The sequence below is a fragment of the Eublepharis macularius genome, chromosome 2, assembly GCF_028583425.1.
Source record: "Eublepharis macularius isolate TG4126 chromosome 2, MPM_Emac_v1.0, whole genome shotgun sequence".
Lineage (NCBI taxonomy): Eukaryota > Metazoa > Chordata > Lepidosauria > Squamata > Eublepharidae > Eublepharis > Eublepharis macularius.
Window position 1 is genome coordinate 24,697,191 of NC_072791.1, and position 15,140 is coordinate 24,712,330.

Below are 15,140 nucleotides of genomic sequence, written 5' to 3' on the forward strand. Positions count from 1 at the left end.
AGAGAAATTAACAGGGGAGACTATGTACGATATTGTATGGCTAACTTTTGTATGTTTTTGAAATTAGTGGATAACAATTAAAATCAGCAGAGAACTGTGAGTTCTGTAGCCAGTGCTTTATCCATTCCTTTATTCTTTTTCAGTTTATAAGCTGCTTCCTTGGCTTTGACTGGCTACTTATGGCAACTTGAAGCACAGACAATTAAAGCAAAATTGAAGCACAAACAGCATTCCAATATCAAAGCATCTAGTTAGCAGAACAGCAGCAAAACTGAAAACAGCATACAAAAGCAAGCCAAGTTGGCCTAAAACACCACAGAGCCCTCCAGAAAGGGAAATGCTTCCGTCACTTTTTGAAAGAGGAAAGTTTCTGCCACTTTTCTAAAATCTACAAGAGCGTGACAGGGGTCCACAAATTCTAGCGTGGCATGCTGTTAACCAGAAAACCCTTCCTCTCCTTCCCACAAGCCCTCAGAGTGACAAAAGACTAGGGGAAAGGGAGAAGCACGTTGGGAGAAAGCACTGGGGAAGTGGTCAGAGAGACTCGAGGGGTCTCTAGTGCCTTCTGCAAAAAAAAAAAAAAAGGTCTCCATGAAAATGAAACAAAGACTCTTCTGGTAGAGTCCTCTGGCACACATACATGGCTCCTCATAGGGTTTGTTAATTTCCTCTTTGCCTCCCCAAAGGCTCTGTCAATTATTAACAAATCCTCTGCAGAGGATCTTTGTCAGCTCTGTAGGTGAAATTAACAAACCCTCTGAGGAGCGATCTAGCCCCTCTGTAGAGAGAGATGAAATTCAAACTACGATTCCCGGCTAACATTGTCTCCCTTCATTTGAGTATCCTCATGACATTTGTATGGTGTGGTTTAGTTCTGAGTCAGCTGGTTGACCATGTGAGCAACAGGATACTGGCCTAGAATGACCACTGATCTGACCCAGCAGGGATCTTCTTATCATAAGTATAGTGAAATTTTGTATTTATTCACTGACTTCATACCATTTATTCACCTGACTACATACACAATTTTAATAAACAAACTGTGTTACTTAAGTAGAAAATAACTCATGTTCATGCAGGTCAATTACTACTTCCCTTCACACTACTTCATCAATAAACAGGAAGAACTTATATTTTATTGTGTATCTTTAGAAATCCACTGGTCAACCAGAAACAGGTGAAAAGCAGAAAGGGCTGTTGTCTAGGTAGTTTCATTTGGTTTCAGGTGTAAAACAATGGGTAAATATGTGCTAGAAGTCCTGTTTTTGCCTCTTCAGAGAAATGGTCTTAAAAAGCCTTTGGAAAGGCACTTTGGATTTGGGCAGAGAGAAAAAAAGTTAAGAGTGGCGCTTTATAGTGAAAGACCTTAGCCAAAGACATGCCCAAGACAGTCTTCCAAAACTCTGCAGCCAACAGAGTTCCTTTTCCGTTTGTCCACAGCTTAGCTTCTGCCCCAGAAGCCCATCTACCCTTATCCTTAAATCCCTTTGTCCATTACATCCTGTTCTTACCCCCGAAATTCCTTCAAATTCTTAAAAACAGATAACAGGTCCCCAAAAAAGAATCAAACTGGTAGAAATCAGCACAATTAAAATGCTCCAAGCCTGTATCTGACATTCAATGACCTCAGGTGAAGTTGAAGGCATGAAGTACAAGGCCTGAGAAGCTGACCTTAACTGAAGGGCAGGCTCGTATGGGAGTATGGGTCAGAGATTAAACAAAATGCAAAATCTGCAGTGTCTTTCTGGGAAGAAAGAGCAGGGAGCACTCAGAGTCATGCTTTTGGGTTTCATTTTAACACCGATGCAGGAAATACTGATAGAACCAGAGTTACTCACTTGCTGATCTTGTAGTTTAACTCCGACTACTCTAAATGTGTTACTGGCAGTGTTGTGGTAGATGTTGATTCGGCTGAACCCTTGCTGGCCGGGCTTTATTGGCACCCATTTCTTACTGGTATCGTCGTAGACCATGACTGATGCCCGGGCTTGGCAAATACTCTGTTCGCTGTAGAGTGAGGGGGAAAAAAGAGAGAAGCTGCTCTTAATCAATGGCAAGGATGCAAATTGGATCACAGAGAGAAAGCAATATTTCAGAACTTCAAAGTGTTCAGATGGACTGGACCAGTGACTCCTAATGTAGCGCCTGTGGACACCGTTGCATCTGCCGATATGCTTCCTGACACTTACTTGCTTCTTTGCAAAAGCAACTAGCTTTTGTCTACCCTCCACTCAATTATACTAGTGGGTGCTTCCGAACAACCCAGGAGCCACCTTTGAGTCAACAGTGAGCATCCATTTAGAAACAGCTGACTGCATGCTTGGCTTGGAACCTTCTAATATTTTGTGGAACCTCCCAACATCATGTGATCGGACCCCACCCCATGTGATTGGTCAGACCCTCAATTTTCTGCTATCGTGCCCCCTACCTCTTCTTATAATTCCAAGGTTGGGGACCACAGGATTAGACCACTCCAGTGCGGACTCTACACAAATAATATCTTGTGCTACATACTGAAGCTCACTCAAAGCAGATTAATTACTTAATAATTATATCATTAATTAACCACAATTTTTTACATACAATACTGGAGCACAATGAAGAGGAAAGGAGTGGATTTTTCTGAGGGTTTGTATAGAGGAACATACAAATGAAGCTGTCTTATATTGAACCAGATCAATATTCCATCAAGGTCAGTACAGTTTACTCTTTCTAACTGGAGATACTGAGGATTGAACCTGGGACCTTCTGCATGCCAAGCAGATGTTCTTCCACTGAGCCACAATCCCTCCTATATGAAGCTGCCTGATACAGAGCCAGGACATTGGGGCATGTAACCAAATAAACTGGAGAAATAATATTTTATACAGGTTTTCTTTAGCGCATATAAAACAGTTTATAAATGAAATAGAGAGATATCAACAGGATATCAACAGGATGAAATTAACAAACCCTCTGAGGAGCGATCTCCACTGGCTGTCTTTTTAAACTACGCTTCCTGGCTAACATTACATCTCCCTACACTTGACCAACATGTGCCGAGGCGTCTCATGTAGAGAGTCTCACTGTCTCCCTAAGCTGTTCTCCTCATAACTGAGCTGGGGGTGGGGGGGGGAGGCTGGGAATAGGGCACTGCCAGAGAAAAACAGTAGATGGAGAAGGTGTCCCTACTGATCCACTTGAAATGGTCCCCTCCATGATATGCAGCTGATCAGCACACCCTACAGTCTTAAGATTTGGAGTAGTGTCCCTGCAGCCTGGAAACCACCCCCTTACCCCTCACTGTCCCTTGCCCGCTTGGACTGATTTAATATGTTTAAAAAGATCTTTCAAAGGGCAGAGGAGGGAATGGCATACACAGGTTACTTCCACTAACCCTCCCCATAGCAGTAATGGAGGGAATGTCCACAAAGACACTGCTCTGCAGACGCACCGAAGGTTCCCCTTTGAGCCCGAGAAAAACTTTCTTTCTTAAAAAGGAGAACTATGGGAACAGTATGAACTAGTCAGGCTCAGAGTGAGCATGAGGTCATGTGAATGTTCCCCTTTAATGCTGAGGCTTCCTGATCGGCTTTGGCTTTTTCATATTTGTGTGTGTGTGGGGGGGGGGGGGGGGAATCCAGCAGCAATAATGTAATACCTGATGCAGCTGTAAATATTTTGAAAGGTTTATCAGGCAAGCATTTCCCCAAATAGAAAAGCATAACTATAAAGGAATGCTCAGGATTTCCAGAACACAGGCAATCCTGAACAGAAGAACAGATGTAAAAAAAGAAGTGTTATCTTTCTAATACAGCTGCTGCAGATCAGCAGCATTCACTATGCAACCCGCAAGAGGCACCCCCTTCATCGGCCACACACATGCATGCAAGCTGTGTGCTTTCTAGAGACTATGCAGCTAAAGGCACCCTTTCCTTCTCCCTGACATTTGTTCATATAGTTCCAAAGCCTTTGTTGGACAGATGTTGCACCACTGCAAACACACCACAAAGAGGCCTTTAAATCAACCTGGAAAGTGTTACTGAGGCTACATTAAAGATCACAGAATTCAAAGACTCGCACCCATCCCAGCCAACCACCATTCTGCCTTTGTGGAAAGGTCTACAAATCTCAATGCAAAAAAGCAATAGCTTTATATAACAAATTGACACAATGGAGGGAGAATAACTATTGTACCCTACCTACAAAGATACCAAAGAGGCACTTACATTCCAATAAATGAATTAGTTTCACTCCAATGAAACTGACTGGCAAATGATGCAGTACAGGCAAAGCAAAGTTGTGGAACCTACTGCTACAAGATGCAGTGATGGCCATTTGCTTACAGGTAGATGGCCTTAAAAGTTGATTTCATGAGAGTAGGTCTATTAGTCCTTGGCTATTAGCCATAGTAGCTAAATGGAACCTCCATGTTCAGAGGCAATATGCTTCTGTATACAAATGACTGGGATGCAAATTGTTTACGGACTTTTGCCCCCCCCACATTCTAACTTGGCCCTTTACTGGAAGCATGCAGGGATAACAATGGCATACTTTGTAAACCGCTCTGAGTGGGCATTAAGTTGTCCTGAAGGGCAGTATATAAATCGAATGTTGTTGTTGTTGTTGTTATTATTATTATCCTGCTGGGAAACAGCCCTCGAGGGGCCTTTGGTCTGACTGTACAGGGCTCCTATGCTCTAAAAAAAACAACTATCCAAAGTACTTGTTTTATATCTAGGAAGAAAAAACTGACAGGAAAGTCCATTTCCCTAAGAAAGCATTCAGACTTTCCAGCAAAAGCTGAAGAGTAAACAAGTGTCTTGATTCACAAGCCAGAAGAAGCAGGAAAGACAAAACGAATTTATTTTAAACATCAGCCGCTGTTTCAATAAGGACAGTCAGAACAAATTTTGTGAAATTCTAAAAATGGGTAAAAACAATGGCTGGCTACAAGAAAAAAAACAATGAAGTGCGCCACTGGAACCATCCCAAATGTGGCAATTTAATAACAGAGATCCTGCAGTGTGCTGAGTACTGGGGTTTGTGCTTTTGTTTTAAAACAAAAGAGAGCCTTCAAAAACACACTGATTTCCATGGTCATAGATCCAGAGGAGTTAGCCGTGTTAGTCTGTAGTAGCAAAATCGAAAAGAGTCCAGTAGCACCTTTAAGACTAACCAACTTTACAGAAGCATAAGCTTTCGAGAATCACAGCTCTCTTTGTCAGATGCGTCACAGTTCTCTCTTCGTCAGATGACGCATCTGACGAAGATAACTGTGATTCTCGAAAGCTTATGCCACAGTAAAGTTGGTTAGTCTTAAAGATGCTACTGGACTATGGTTGTTGTGGGTTTTCCGGGCTGTATTGCCGTGGTCTTGGCATTGTAGTTCCTGACGTTTCGCCAGCAGCTGTGGCTGGCATCTTCAGAGGTGTAGCACCAAAAGACAGAGATCTCTCAGTGTCACAGTGTGGAAAAGATGTAGGTCATTTGTATCTACTCAGGAGGGGTGGGGTTGAGCTGAGTCATCCTGTAAGAGTTTCCCAGGGTGTGGAATGCTAATGGCGGGAGGCTTCACTGTATCCTGCAGGAGTATACCGTATACCCTGCAGCTGTGGACAAGTTTACATCGGGACCACAAAGCGTAGCATCCAGACAAGAATAAAAGAACATGAAAGACACTGCAGACTTGGACAACCTGAAAAATCAGCAGTGGCTGAACATAGCCTAACGCAAACAGGGCACAGCATCTTATTCCAGGACACCAAAATACTGGACAACACTTCCAACTACTTTGTCAGACTGCACAGGGAAGCCATTGAAATTCACAAGCATAAGCAAAACTTCAACAGGAAAGAAGAAACCTTAAGAATGAACAGAGCATGGTTTCCAGTTCTGAAAAACACCAGGCTAACAAAACATTCTATCCCCGACAATAGCCCTGCAGAGAAGATTAGCACATCAAGTACCAATCCATATGCAAAAGAACCTCCTCAGGATACAGTGAAGCCTCCCACCATTAGCATTCCACACCCTGGGAAACTCTTACAGGATGACTCAGCTCAACCCCACCCCTCCTGAGTAGATACAAATGACCTACATCTTTTCCACACTGTGACACTGAGAGATCTCTGTCTTTTGGTGCTACACCTCTGAAGATGCCAGCCACAGCTGCTGGCGAAACGTCAGGAACTACAATGCCAAGACCACGGCAATACAGCCCGGAAAATCCACAACAACCATCGTTCTCCGGCCGTGAAAGCCTTCGACAATACATGCTACTGGACTCTTTTCGATTTCAAAAACACACTGAAACTCTTGTGGCACAATTGACCAAGATCTTCCCCGGTGCACTCTGCACTGAAGCTAGAACTCAGTTGTTGCAGCAGACGTGGGACTGCTGCTGAAAAGAGGAGTCCTGCGACTTACTCACTCGTTCCCTCTCCACATTCATGTCTAGGAACAGAAATTAACCCATTATAGCCGACCGCCAATAGCGATATAGTTTCCCGACCACCAATAGTGATGAATGAAAGCAGGAAAACGTGGGATCATGACGATGCAATGTCATGCATTTTACATCCCTAGGTACTGGGGAGAGAAGACGGAGATAACTCAAGGCTGCTACCCTCTTGTATCAGAATGAAATGAGTCATGGTGGAGAACAAGCCTCACACAATGACTATAATAAGGCAGAGGCAAGAGATGCTCCACAGGGACTGGGCCCTTATTCAGCATCAAAACTAGCTTTTCATCATACAGAAGAATGGCCCAGGGACAGAATAATACAGATTCAATAATGAGTCAGAACAACGTATTTCCGCCCAATTTTCTTTTAAAAGCAACTCCAACTGCAGTAAAGTTGCTTTGTTAGGGTCAGAGGACCACTCTCTTAAAACAGCACTGGGTCTCTGCGTAGAGATGCCTCTCTTTCTGCACACACCCTGTCCCCTCAATGCCCCTTACAGAGGATTCGTTTATAATACATAGGAGATTTCCCCTTCAACTAGCGGCTGCTTGAGTAGTATAAGATGTAGTGCCAGTCGGGATAATGAGATGATAAATGGGATGCCAACAGTTTAATGGTTAGATTGATCTCTAAAGCTTTAGTTAATTAAAAGGTGGAGGGCCAATTGTAATCAATGAGGACCTAATATAACACAAGTCGCTGCAGCGAGTTAAGAGCACAAGGCCTGTCTGTATTGAGATGATTTTGGTTTGGGTGTGCGAACGAACAGGGCACAAAAAAGAAAATATTAAAATATGCCCTCTTCTTCTTACACATGCTTCAGTATCTCATAAGCACTTTCTGCCAAAGTTTTGGTAAACTGCAGATTTATTATTTTTAATTGATTCATTAATCAAGCAATCAGTACAAGGGCAGATGAATCAGCCGACTGCCCTAATAAACTCACTATACCTGCAGTTTTAGTTTGCAAATGCAGCCTATGTATCTCCATCTACCTGTAATGACTTTCAGAAGCAATCAAAGCATAATACTTATGTATTATGTGTTCTTCATATTTAAGACATCAAAGTTTCTGTTAACACTACAATCCAGAGGACCAAACCAGGGACTGAGTAAATATATGCAGAACCGTGGCAGAATCCATTTAATGTTTGCTGAGATCCCCTATGCTAGGATGATCCATCTAGGAGGCAAAATCTTATCCCTGTGTCCCAGTAGGCAGCTCCTGTCCCCAGAGAATGCAACTGCAAAACACAACTGCAACAAGGCTTATTAGGGCAGTTGGCTGATTAATCTGCCCCCAGAGCTTTTCACTGAGGCCTCTATAGCAAAATACTATGGCAGGTGTTTGAACGACTTTGTTTCCCCTTTAGCATTTGAAAAAGAGACAGTGATTCTTACAGGAAATGAGAGAACCTCATGTGCAGCCTCCATGGCAGGTACATGCATCTGTGAATCTCTCATTCTCTGAAGACTGGGATTCTGTAAGGCTACAAGAGAGAATCTCACACGCAGCGCTATGGTGGCTGCATAAGCCCCTCTTTCATTCCAGCCCAGGCTAGTACAGTTTGCCACAAGAATCCTCCCATAGGGTGAGGGAGGCACCTGCCACGTTTCATATCGGCAAGTAAGTGGCAAATTGAATAGCTGCATTAAATCCAAGCCTCACATAGATGACAGGACGACTGTTTCTCCTTATAAGCAATGTGAACTATAAAAACTATATACTATACAACCAAGAACTTAGGTAGTTTCAGAGGCAACTTCTTAATTGTTCAGTTAGGCCCAGCAGGACCAATTCCTATCGATTAACCACATTTCCTTTTAAATGCATCACGAATGGACAAAACAACATCTTAATTCATGTAGATGTTTTAACATTTTGGTAAGTCCACAGGAAATCGTAGACCTGTGGTTCAACATGCTGTACTAGAAAGAGCAGCTACCCTAAACCTCATTCAGCATTAGCTATTTTAATAAAAGGAAATAAAACGTCACAGTCCAGGATGTGCGGTTGTCCTGCCATACTAACTTCGTTAGTGAGGCAGAGTTGGAAGACCACAAGCATACAGCCTCAAGCTGCAAGCTCTCAAGATACTTTGCACGAAACAGGTAAAGTAACTACTTTAGTGCATTTACTTCATTACTTACTTAGCTTTTAGCCTGCTGTTCTTGCTGAGACCAAAGGCAGATTACATAGTATAAGATAATGAGACATTCAAACAAAGCATACAATAAGACTAGGATCACAAACATTAGAAACAATGCACATACGCGGTATGTTATAAGCAATGCAGGGGGAAAAAAAAGAATTACAAAAACAGAGTACGATTCATTAAGAGCAAGATAATACCTACTGTGTACAGTTCCATTCCCTTTACGAAAGCTCCCTCCTAAACTGTTGCATTATGGCACAGTTTTTTCCCTTTATTGAAACACCCTCCTGAACTGTTTTGTTCTTCACATTTTGCAGAATGACAGAAGCACGGAGGCCTTTCTGCTCTCTCCAAGCAGGCCATTCCACAAGTGGGAGATGGAACAGAGAAAGCTTATGTCCAGGCAGCTGTTGATCTTGCCCATTTGCAGAATGGCACCCTTTCTCTGAAATCTTTTGGCCATTAGGGACGGACGGACGGACGGACGGACGGACGGACACACACACACACACACACACACACACACCCATCGGCTTCCTTGGTGCCCAGGAGAGGGTTTTGCTTTTTAAAACTGATCTTGGGCCTTCAACGTTCAGATGCCAACCCAAATCTCCCCCGGCAGAAAAGCTCTACTTATGACTTTTCTATGTGTTAAAGGAACGGAAGTGACTATCGAGCAGCTTGGTTCCAAAGGCATTCTTTTGCTATGCTGCTGTAAAAGCCAGGTGTTTGGTTTTCTTTGCTTGCTGTTTAAACACTTTATCACTTGGCTACCCTATGATCCATCTGGCCCTGAGGAATAATTCAATATACTAACAGCAGAGCTTTTTTCTGGGAAAAGAGGTGGTGGAACTCAGTGGGTTGCCCTCGGAGAAAATGGTCACATAGCCGGTGGCCCCGCCCCCTGATCTCAAGACAGAGGGGAGTTTAGATTGCCCTCGACGCAGCTTGGATGGGAGATCTCCAGCGAAGACCCGGGTTGCAGAGGCAGGCAATGGCAAACCACCTCTGTTAGTCTCTTGCCATGAAAACCCCACCAGGGGTTGCCATAAGTTAGCTATGACTTGAGGGCACTCTCTACCACCAAACACCACATAGGACTGCATCAACACAATGTCCATTTTTTTTTTTTTTTTAGTAAAAACACATTTAGTTACAAGGCAGCTTGTCTCCACTAACAGGAAATACATTGTTGCCAATACATACACTAATAGAACAAAACGAGAAAGAAAGAATTCATGCACAATTTTTTAACCATCCCGTCAAGGGTGGTATCACTTCATGCAGTTAATGAAGTAGGCTCCAATCCATGAAAGTTATAGTCAGAAGAAATCTGTCTTTAAAGTGTCACTAGGCTCTGAGTTTGAGCTGGGTAAGCAATTTCACTAGTCCAGTGAAAATGTTCTTAGCCTCAAGGAAAGAAGATTTAAAAACAAACACACCCCTCCTACAAAAACAGAAGCATTCACACAAATTTCAACTTACATTCAGATATTAACAATGTAAAATAAGAATATATTTTTGTAATGACTTCTAATGTTAGGGATTCCCTATGTGTTCCATGAAATCATTTTTGTAAAGTATTTTTACCTATCTTTTTCAATCTGGCTTTCCTTCTGCATGAAAGCAACAGCCTTTCCAGAAGACAACATTTTTATGTTTTATTTATATTTTAATATATAGGCTGATTTTGAGACAGAGGCCCAAAATGGCTTAAAATAAAACAATAAAGCAGTTCATAAAAACCAGATCCAAATATGATAGTATGAACAGATTTTTTTTTTTGAAATCTTAGTTCTTAGAAGCCCGGGAAGAACATATTTACAGATTTGCTAAAATTTGCAAAGGAAAGCCCTGGCAGTTTCCCCAGAGGATTGAGTTCTGCAACAGAGGTAGGTGTCAACCCAAATAAAGCAATTTCTGAGAAATGTTGATCTCAGATGGTAGTGAACCCACAGCAGACCTTAATTCACAGTATGTGTGTATACCCATATAAATACACATGCACACACATTTCTGAGCAGTCTGTTTTCAAATTTAATTCAAGTTAAACTTTAAAACTCTAACAGTGCAATCCGAAGAAAAGTTAATCCAGTCTAAGTCCATTGAAATCAATGGGCTTAGACTGGAGTAACTCTGTTTAGGATTGAGCTGTAAACAGCCTAGTATGTTACACAGGGAGACGGTATCCCATAATGCCCCCACACAAAATCTCAGAAACAAGACTCCATGTGGTGAGAAGCCTCCATATGACAGTAGCAGCTACCAACCACTAACCTCTCATAATCACTACCCACCTACTTATTTCGTCTTTCTGGTACCACTTGGTTTATTCTTGAGCTTGGAGCAAGAGAGGAACAAGGAAAACTCAGCAAGTGACAACATCCTTGTTCCTCTTTGCCAATCCAACCCTGTCTAAGCAGAAGCCAGATGCTGTCATAGGATGGGTGAGCAAACAAGTGGCTATCAGAGGAGGACTGACCATTTAACTTACTGGGAAAGTTTCCTGTGGGCTGTTTCCCTGAAGGGCCTCCATGAAAAAGCAGTGCCCCAGCAGCTACAGAAGTACTGCAGCAGTTGCTTGGCTCTGAAGCAGCAGTAACCTTTGTCACTTCACCCATTGCTTTTCTCCTGCACCATTAGTGCAGGCAATGGGTGAGCCGATGCCCACTGTCAGTACTGCTGGCTGGGTCTGAGATGAGCAGCCCCCTACAGTGGCCCCCTCACAGCTCTGTGGAGATTGCTCAGCTTGGCTTTATCCTGGGCCATTTAAACTTCCCAGTTTACCCCTGATAGTTTTAACAGCTGCTACAATCACATGGAGCCTTTTCACGATGTGCAGCCTGATTTATTGCGACAGCCAGGGCTTATGGTACAACATTCAATTGATTAAAAGGACTCTTGCAGTCAAAAATTTACTGCTGTAGTTTTAGCAAATTAATTATGTAGTAGGTATACACTTTTCAGCTACACAAAACTGGAAATTCATTTGTTGACTGTAACATGGGTACATGTTACATAGCACATGGCAAAAATCAGTAAAAATGCACTTTTACAAAGAATGATGATAAGTAATGAATGAATCACTTCTTAAGGCTGTAAATAATACTGTGCCAACCACGACAGAAAAGCCCTTACACCAATTCTTACAGGTTCTACTTTTATACTTATTTGTAACAACACATCTTACATTTTTATAATCAGGATAGCAACTATCGGTCTCTTGCCTGCCTCTAAATTCAAGCCAATAATAGTACCACACACAAAATTAATTTTGAAGTTTCAGTCATTCATTCTGTGTTTTGCAGCAAGATGGATTTAGAGAGAGGAAACTTTATTTCCAGTGGGGATTATTAAATACTAGAAATGTAACTGAAGAAAAATCATGCCAGTTATATGCCTTATCAACTTTATCCACTCATCATATATCTCAAATCACATAACTACTGCTCTTTCTTTCCCACCCTCTTCATTCACTGATACGCATAAACCAAGTAAAGCTAACTCGCTTTTACACACGTTTTCAAAAATGAATTCTTACTCTTCATTTAACGTATTATTCTGCAACAAAGTGGTTATAGATTAGCAGCAAAATCTCCAAATACTTACCTCTCTGCCATTGAAAACTTCTAGTGTGTATTTTAGGAAAAACTCTGTACTAAATCTATCCAGTCTGCACTAAAACATAGTCTTTGTAACTTCACCAAGTTACAAAGCAGAACATGAAGTTAGACAAGCAATCTCACTTGAAAGTTTACACAGAGTCTTGTAACCAAACAGGAAAAGGAAGCTTTACCAAAATAGGGAGAGTATGTGCAGGAAGCAAACTCTGCGTTTTTACTTGGTATTTTTTTCTAAAACAAAATCTATTGTTCAGCAGAAAGGCTAATGGAGAAGAGATATGAATCACCCAAATTGTGTCGGCCTCACTGGCAAAGCTGGTGTAACTTACAACCAAACCTTCCCACCAATGCAATTTAACTGTGACCTCATCTGTCAATTCAATCCCGTCTGCACAATTAAATTTTTAAAAATTTACACACCAGGGTTGCCACCTGAAGCCATAGGCTGGCAACCAGTGGGCATCTGGGGGAGGCACTGTCAGCCAATGGTGTGGCATCATTTTTGGTAAGAACTGAGAAGTGATGTCAGTCGACTATAGGAATCATTATCACTGGGTTGAGTATCACTGCCCTAGACATACCCATCAGAGAAATCACCCGGTATAGGTGCTATGATCTTGTATATTCCACAACCAAGGAGTAAGATGGTAGTTAGGCGGTGCGGTAAGGAAGGGAGCAGCAATTCACATTTATTCTAGACTTTCCAGAGAAAGTTGTACGCTCACTATTTCCTTGTCTGTTGGCCTACATAAAAATCGTATCTTTATTTCTTGAATCACTTTCCTAAAATGCAATCCAATAAAGATTGCAGGAAGAAGGAGATGGCATTTCAAAAGCTGGCTGGTTTGATTCACATGTTCCTATTTCAATTTCATTTCCCCCTTGGGAGTTCTTATTTCCTCTTTTCTTGCACCATTTAATTGCATATACACTGAATGTGACAAAAATAGCACAAATGGGCAAAAATAGCATAGAAGGAACAAAAGAATTAAGGGTGGCAGCATTAAAACTAAGGTGAAGAGACATTCCATCAAAGACTTAATGGTCGCTGTAGTTCAACAGAAACCTTTCAAAAACAAAATCCAACGGGAGGCTGCTGAACTGGAATTCATATGCAAATTTGACTCTGTCAAACTGGGACTGATTAGGGACTATGAATGGTTATCACATTATCACAGGTAACAGATTTCCTTTACAGAGGCGGGGTCTGGGGGAGCTCAGTGGCACCTGGCGTGGGCTTTCGGGGACCACAGATCTCTTTGTCAGATGCATCTGGCAAGGAGAGCTGTGGTTATCGAAGGCTCATACTGCATTGGAATTGGATGGTCTAGCTGTTTGGCTGCTGCAAACTAACAGGGCAAACTCCTTTGAAGCCAACTGATCCACACACCAAAAGGAGATGTTTACATATACTAGCAAAGGAATGTTTTGGTTGCACCCTCCCCTCCCCCCCTAATTGCCTCTTCTCTCTCCTCCTGTTCTATATTTGACCAGTCTCTGTAACATGCATCTGATGAAGAGAACTTTATTCTCGAAAGCTTATGCTACAATAAAATTGGTTAGTCTTAAAGGTGCTACTGGACTCTTTTTGATTTTGCTACCACAGACTAACACGGCTAACTCCTCTGCATCTATGATAATAATGACAACACACACAATTTTAAAAAAACGTCTTCCCTTTTAATTGTGTATACACAATTAAAAATATGCCATTTTCTTATATCTCTGCAAAAGAAGGGCCTACAGCCTTACCCTCTTTTTTTAATGGAAGCTGAGAATTCAGAGAACCTGCTATACCACTTGTTACAAGGGTATATTGATATAAGTAATATTCTAGTGCCGATTTTAAAAAAAAACAAAGCCCGCTGGTGGAGGAAATGGCTGCCACAGAGACAGGGTCAGGGACAATGGCTGCCATGTGGGCTAGAAAATCCAAAATTTCAGACCTGCACAGCAGCCATCCAAAACTTAGGAGCAAACCACCTCTTTCAAAGCAGTCAGAACTATTTTTTCTGTGGTGGCCTTTGGACTGGCCTCCCCCTGAAGGTTCACCTGGTGCTCATTTTACTTTCTTTGAAGTGCCAGACTAAAACATTTTTTTATCCAGGTACAGAATCATTTATTGGTGGTCTTGCAAAGTCTAAAAGAGATACACTCTCAAGGAGTAAAAACTATCTGCCTGTGAGGCATTCCACAGAATCTGCAGACCAACTTTCTTGCAATCCTTTCAACACAGAGATTGCCCCTTTGATCAAGGCCAAGCTACACTTAATATTAAAGTATATACAATCCTAATCCAGGGCTATTTTTTAGGAAGGCACAGAACGAACATAATTTCCAAGACTGCTAATAACTGGGGAGATGGCACATAATTTCTCCCTACCTGAGAATTAAGCAGTTAATGCTCTATGGAAAGAGACAGTAGCATTGGCTTGGGAATCTGTCCCATCCATCTGTCCTAAAACATTATTATTTTTCAAGACTCATAATGGAAATTTCTACTCCCTCTCCCCATGCTAGCCAAGTTCCTTATAAAAATTTAAAATTGCATCTGAAGCAGGATTGGCCTGTTTGGCTTTGTTTTATTAGTTGTGAGGCACATCAAGCAGGTCTCTAGAGAGGCGGCATATAAATTTTCTAAATAAATAAAAACTGTACTGATTGTTCTTTTGTCTGTCTGCTGCCGTATCTTGCAAACTGAAAATATGTGCCTGGAAGATAAAATTCCTTCTCCCCTCCAAAGAAGACTTAAAATAAAGAACGTCTGTCAAGCTAGCATCATCTACTGGACAGCAAAAGAAGCAGATGAACTGGTTTCAGAGGGAGAAATCTGAAACCAATAGTTAGATAAGTCCCCCCAAAAGGAACGGGGCAGTTTGCCTCCAATATTTCAGAATCAGGGTAAAGATCTGA

The 15,140-nt window shown here is 41.9% G+C and overlaps 1 protein-coding gene across 1 annotated transcript in view; it reads right to left on the bottom strand.

Annotated features, from left to right (window-relative positions):
• EVL (Enah/Vasp-like) overlaps positions 1–15,140 on the bottom strand; it is a 140,878-nt gene that overhangs the window by 73,723 nt on the left and 52,015 nt on the right. The window contains 1 exon segment of the mRNA XM_054970620.1: positions 1,839–2,007. Within this exon segment, the coding sequence (XP_054826595.1) occupies positions 1,839–2,007 (169 nt within the window).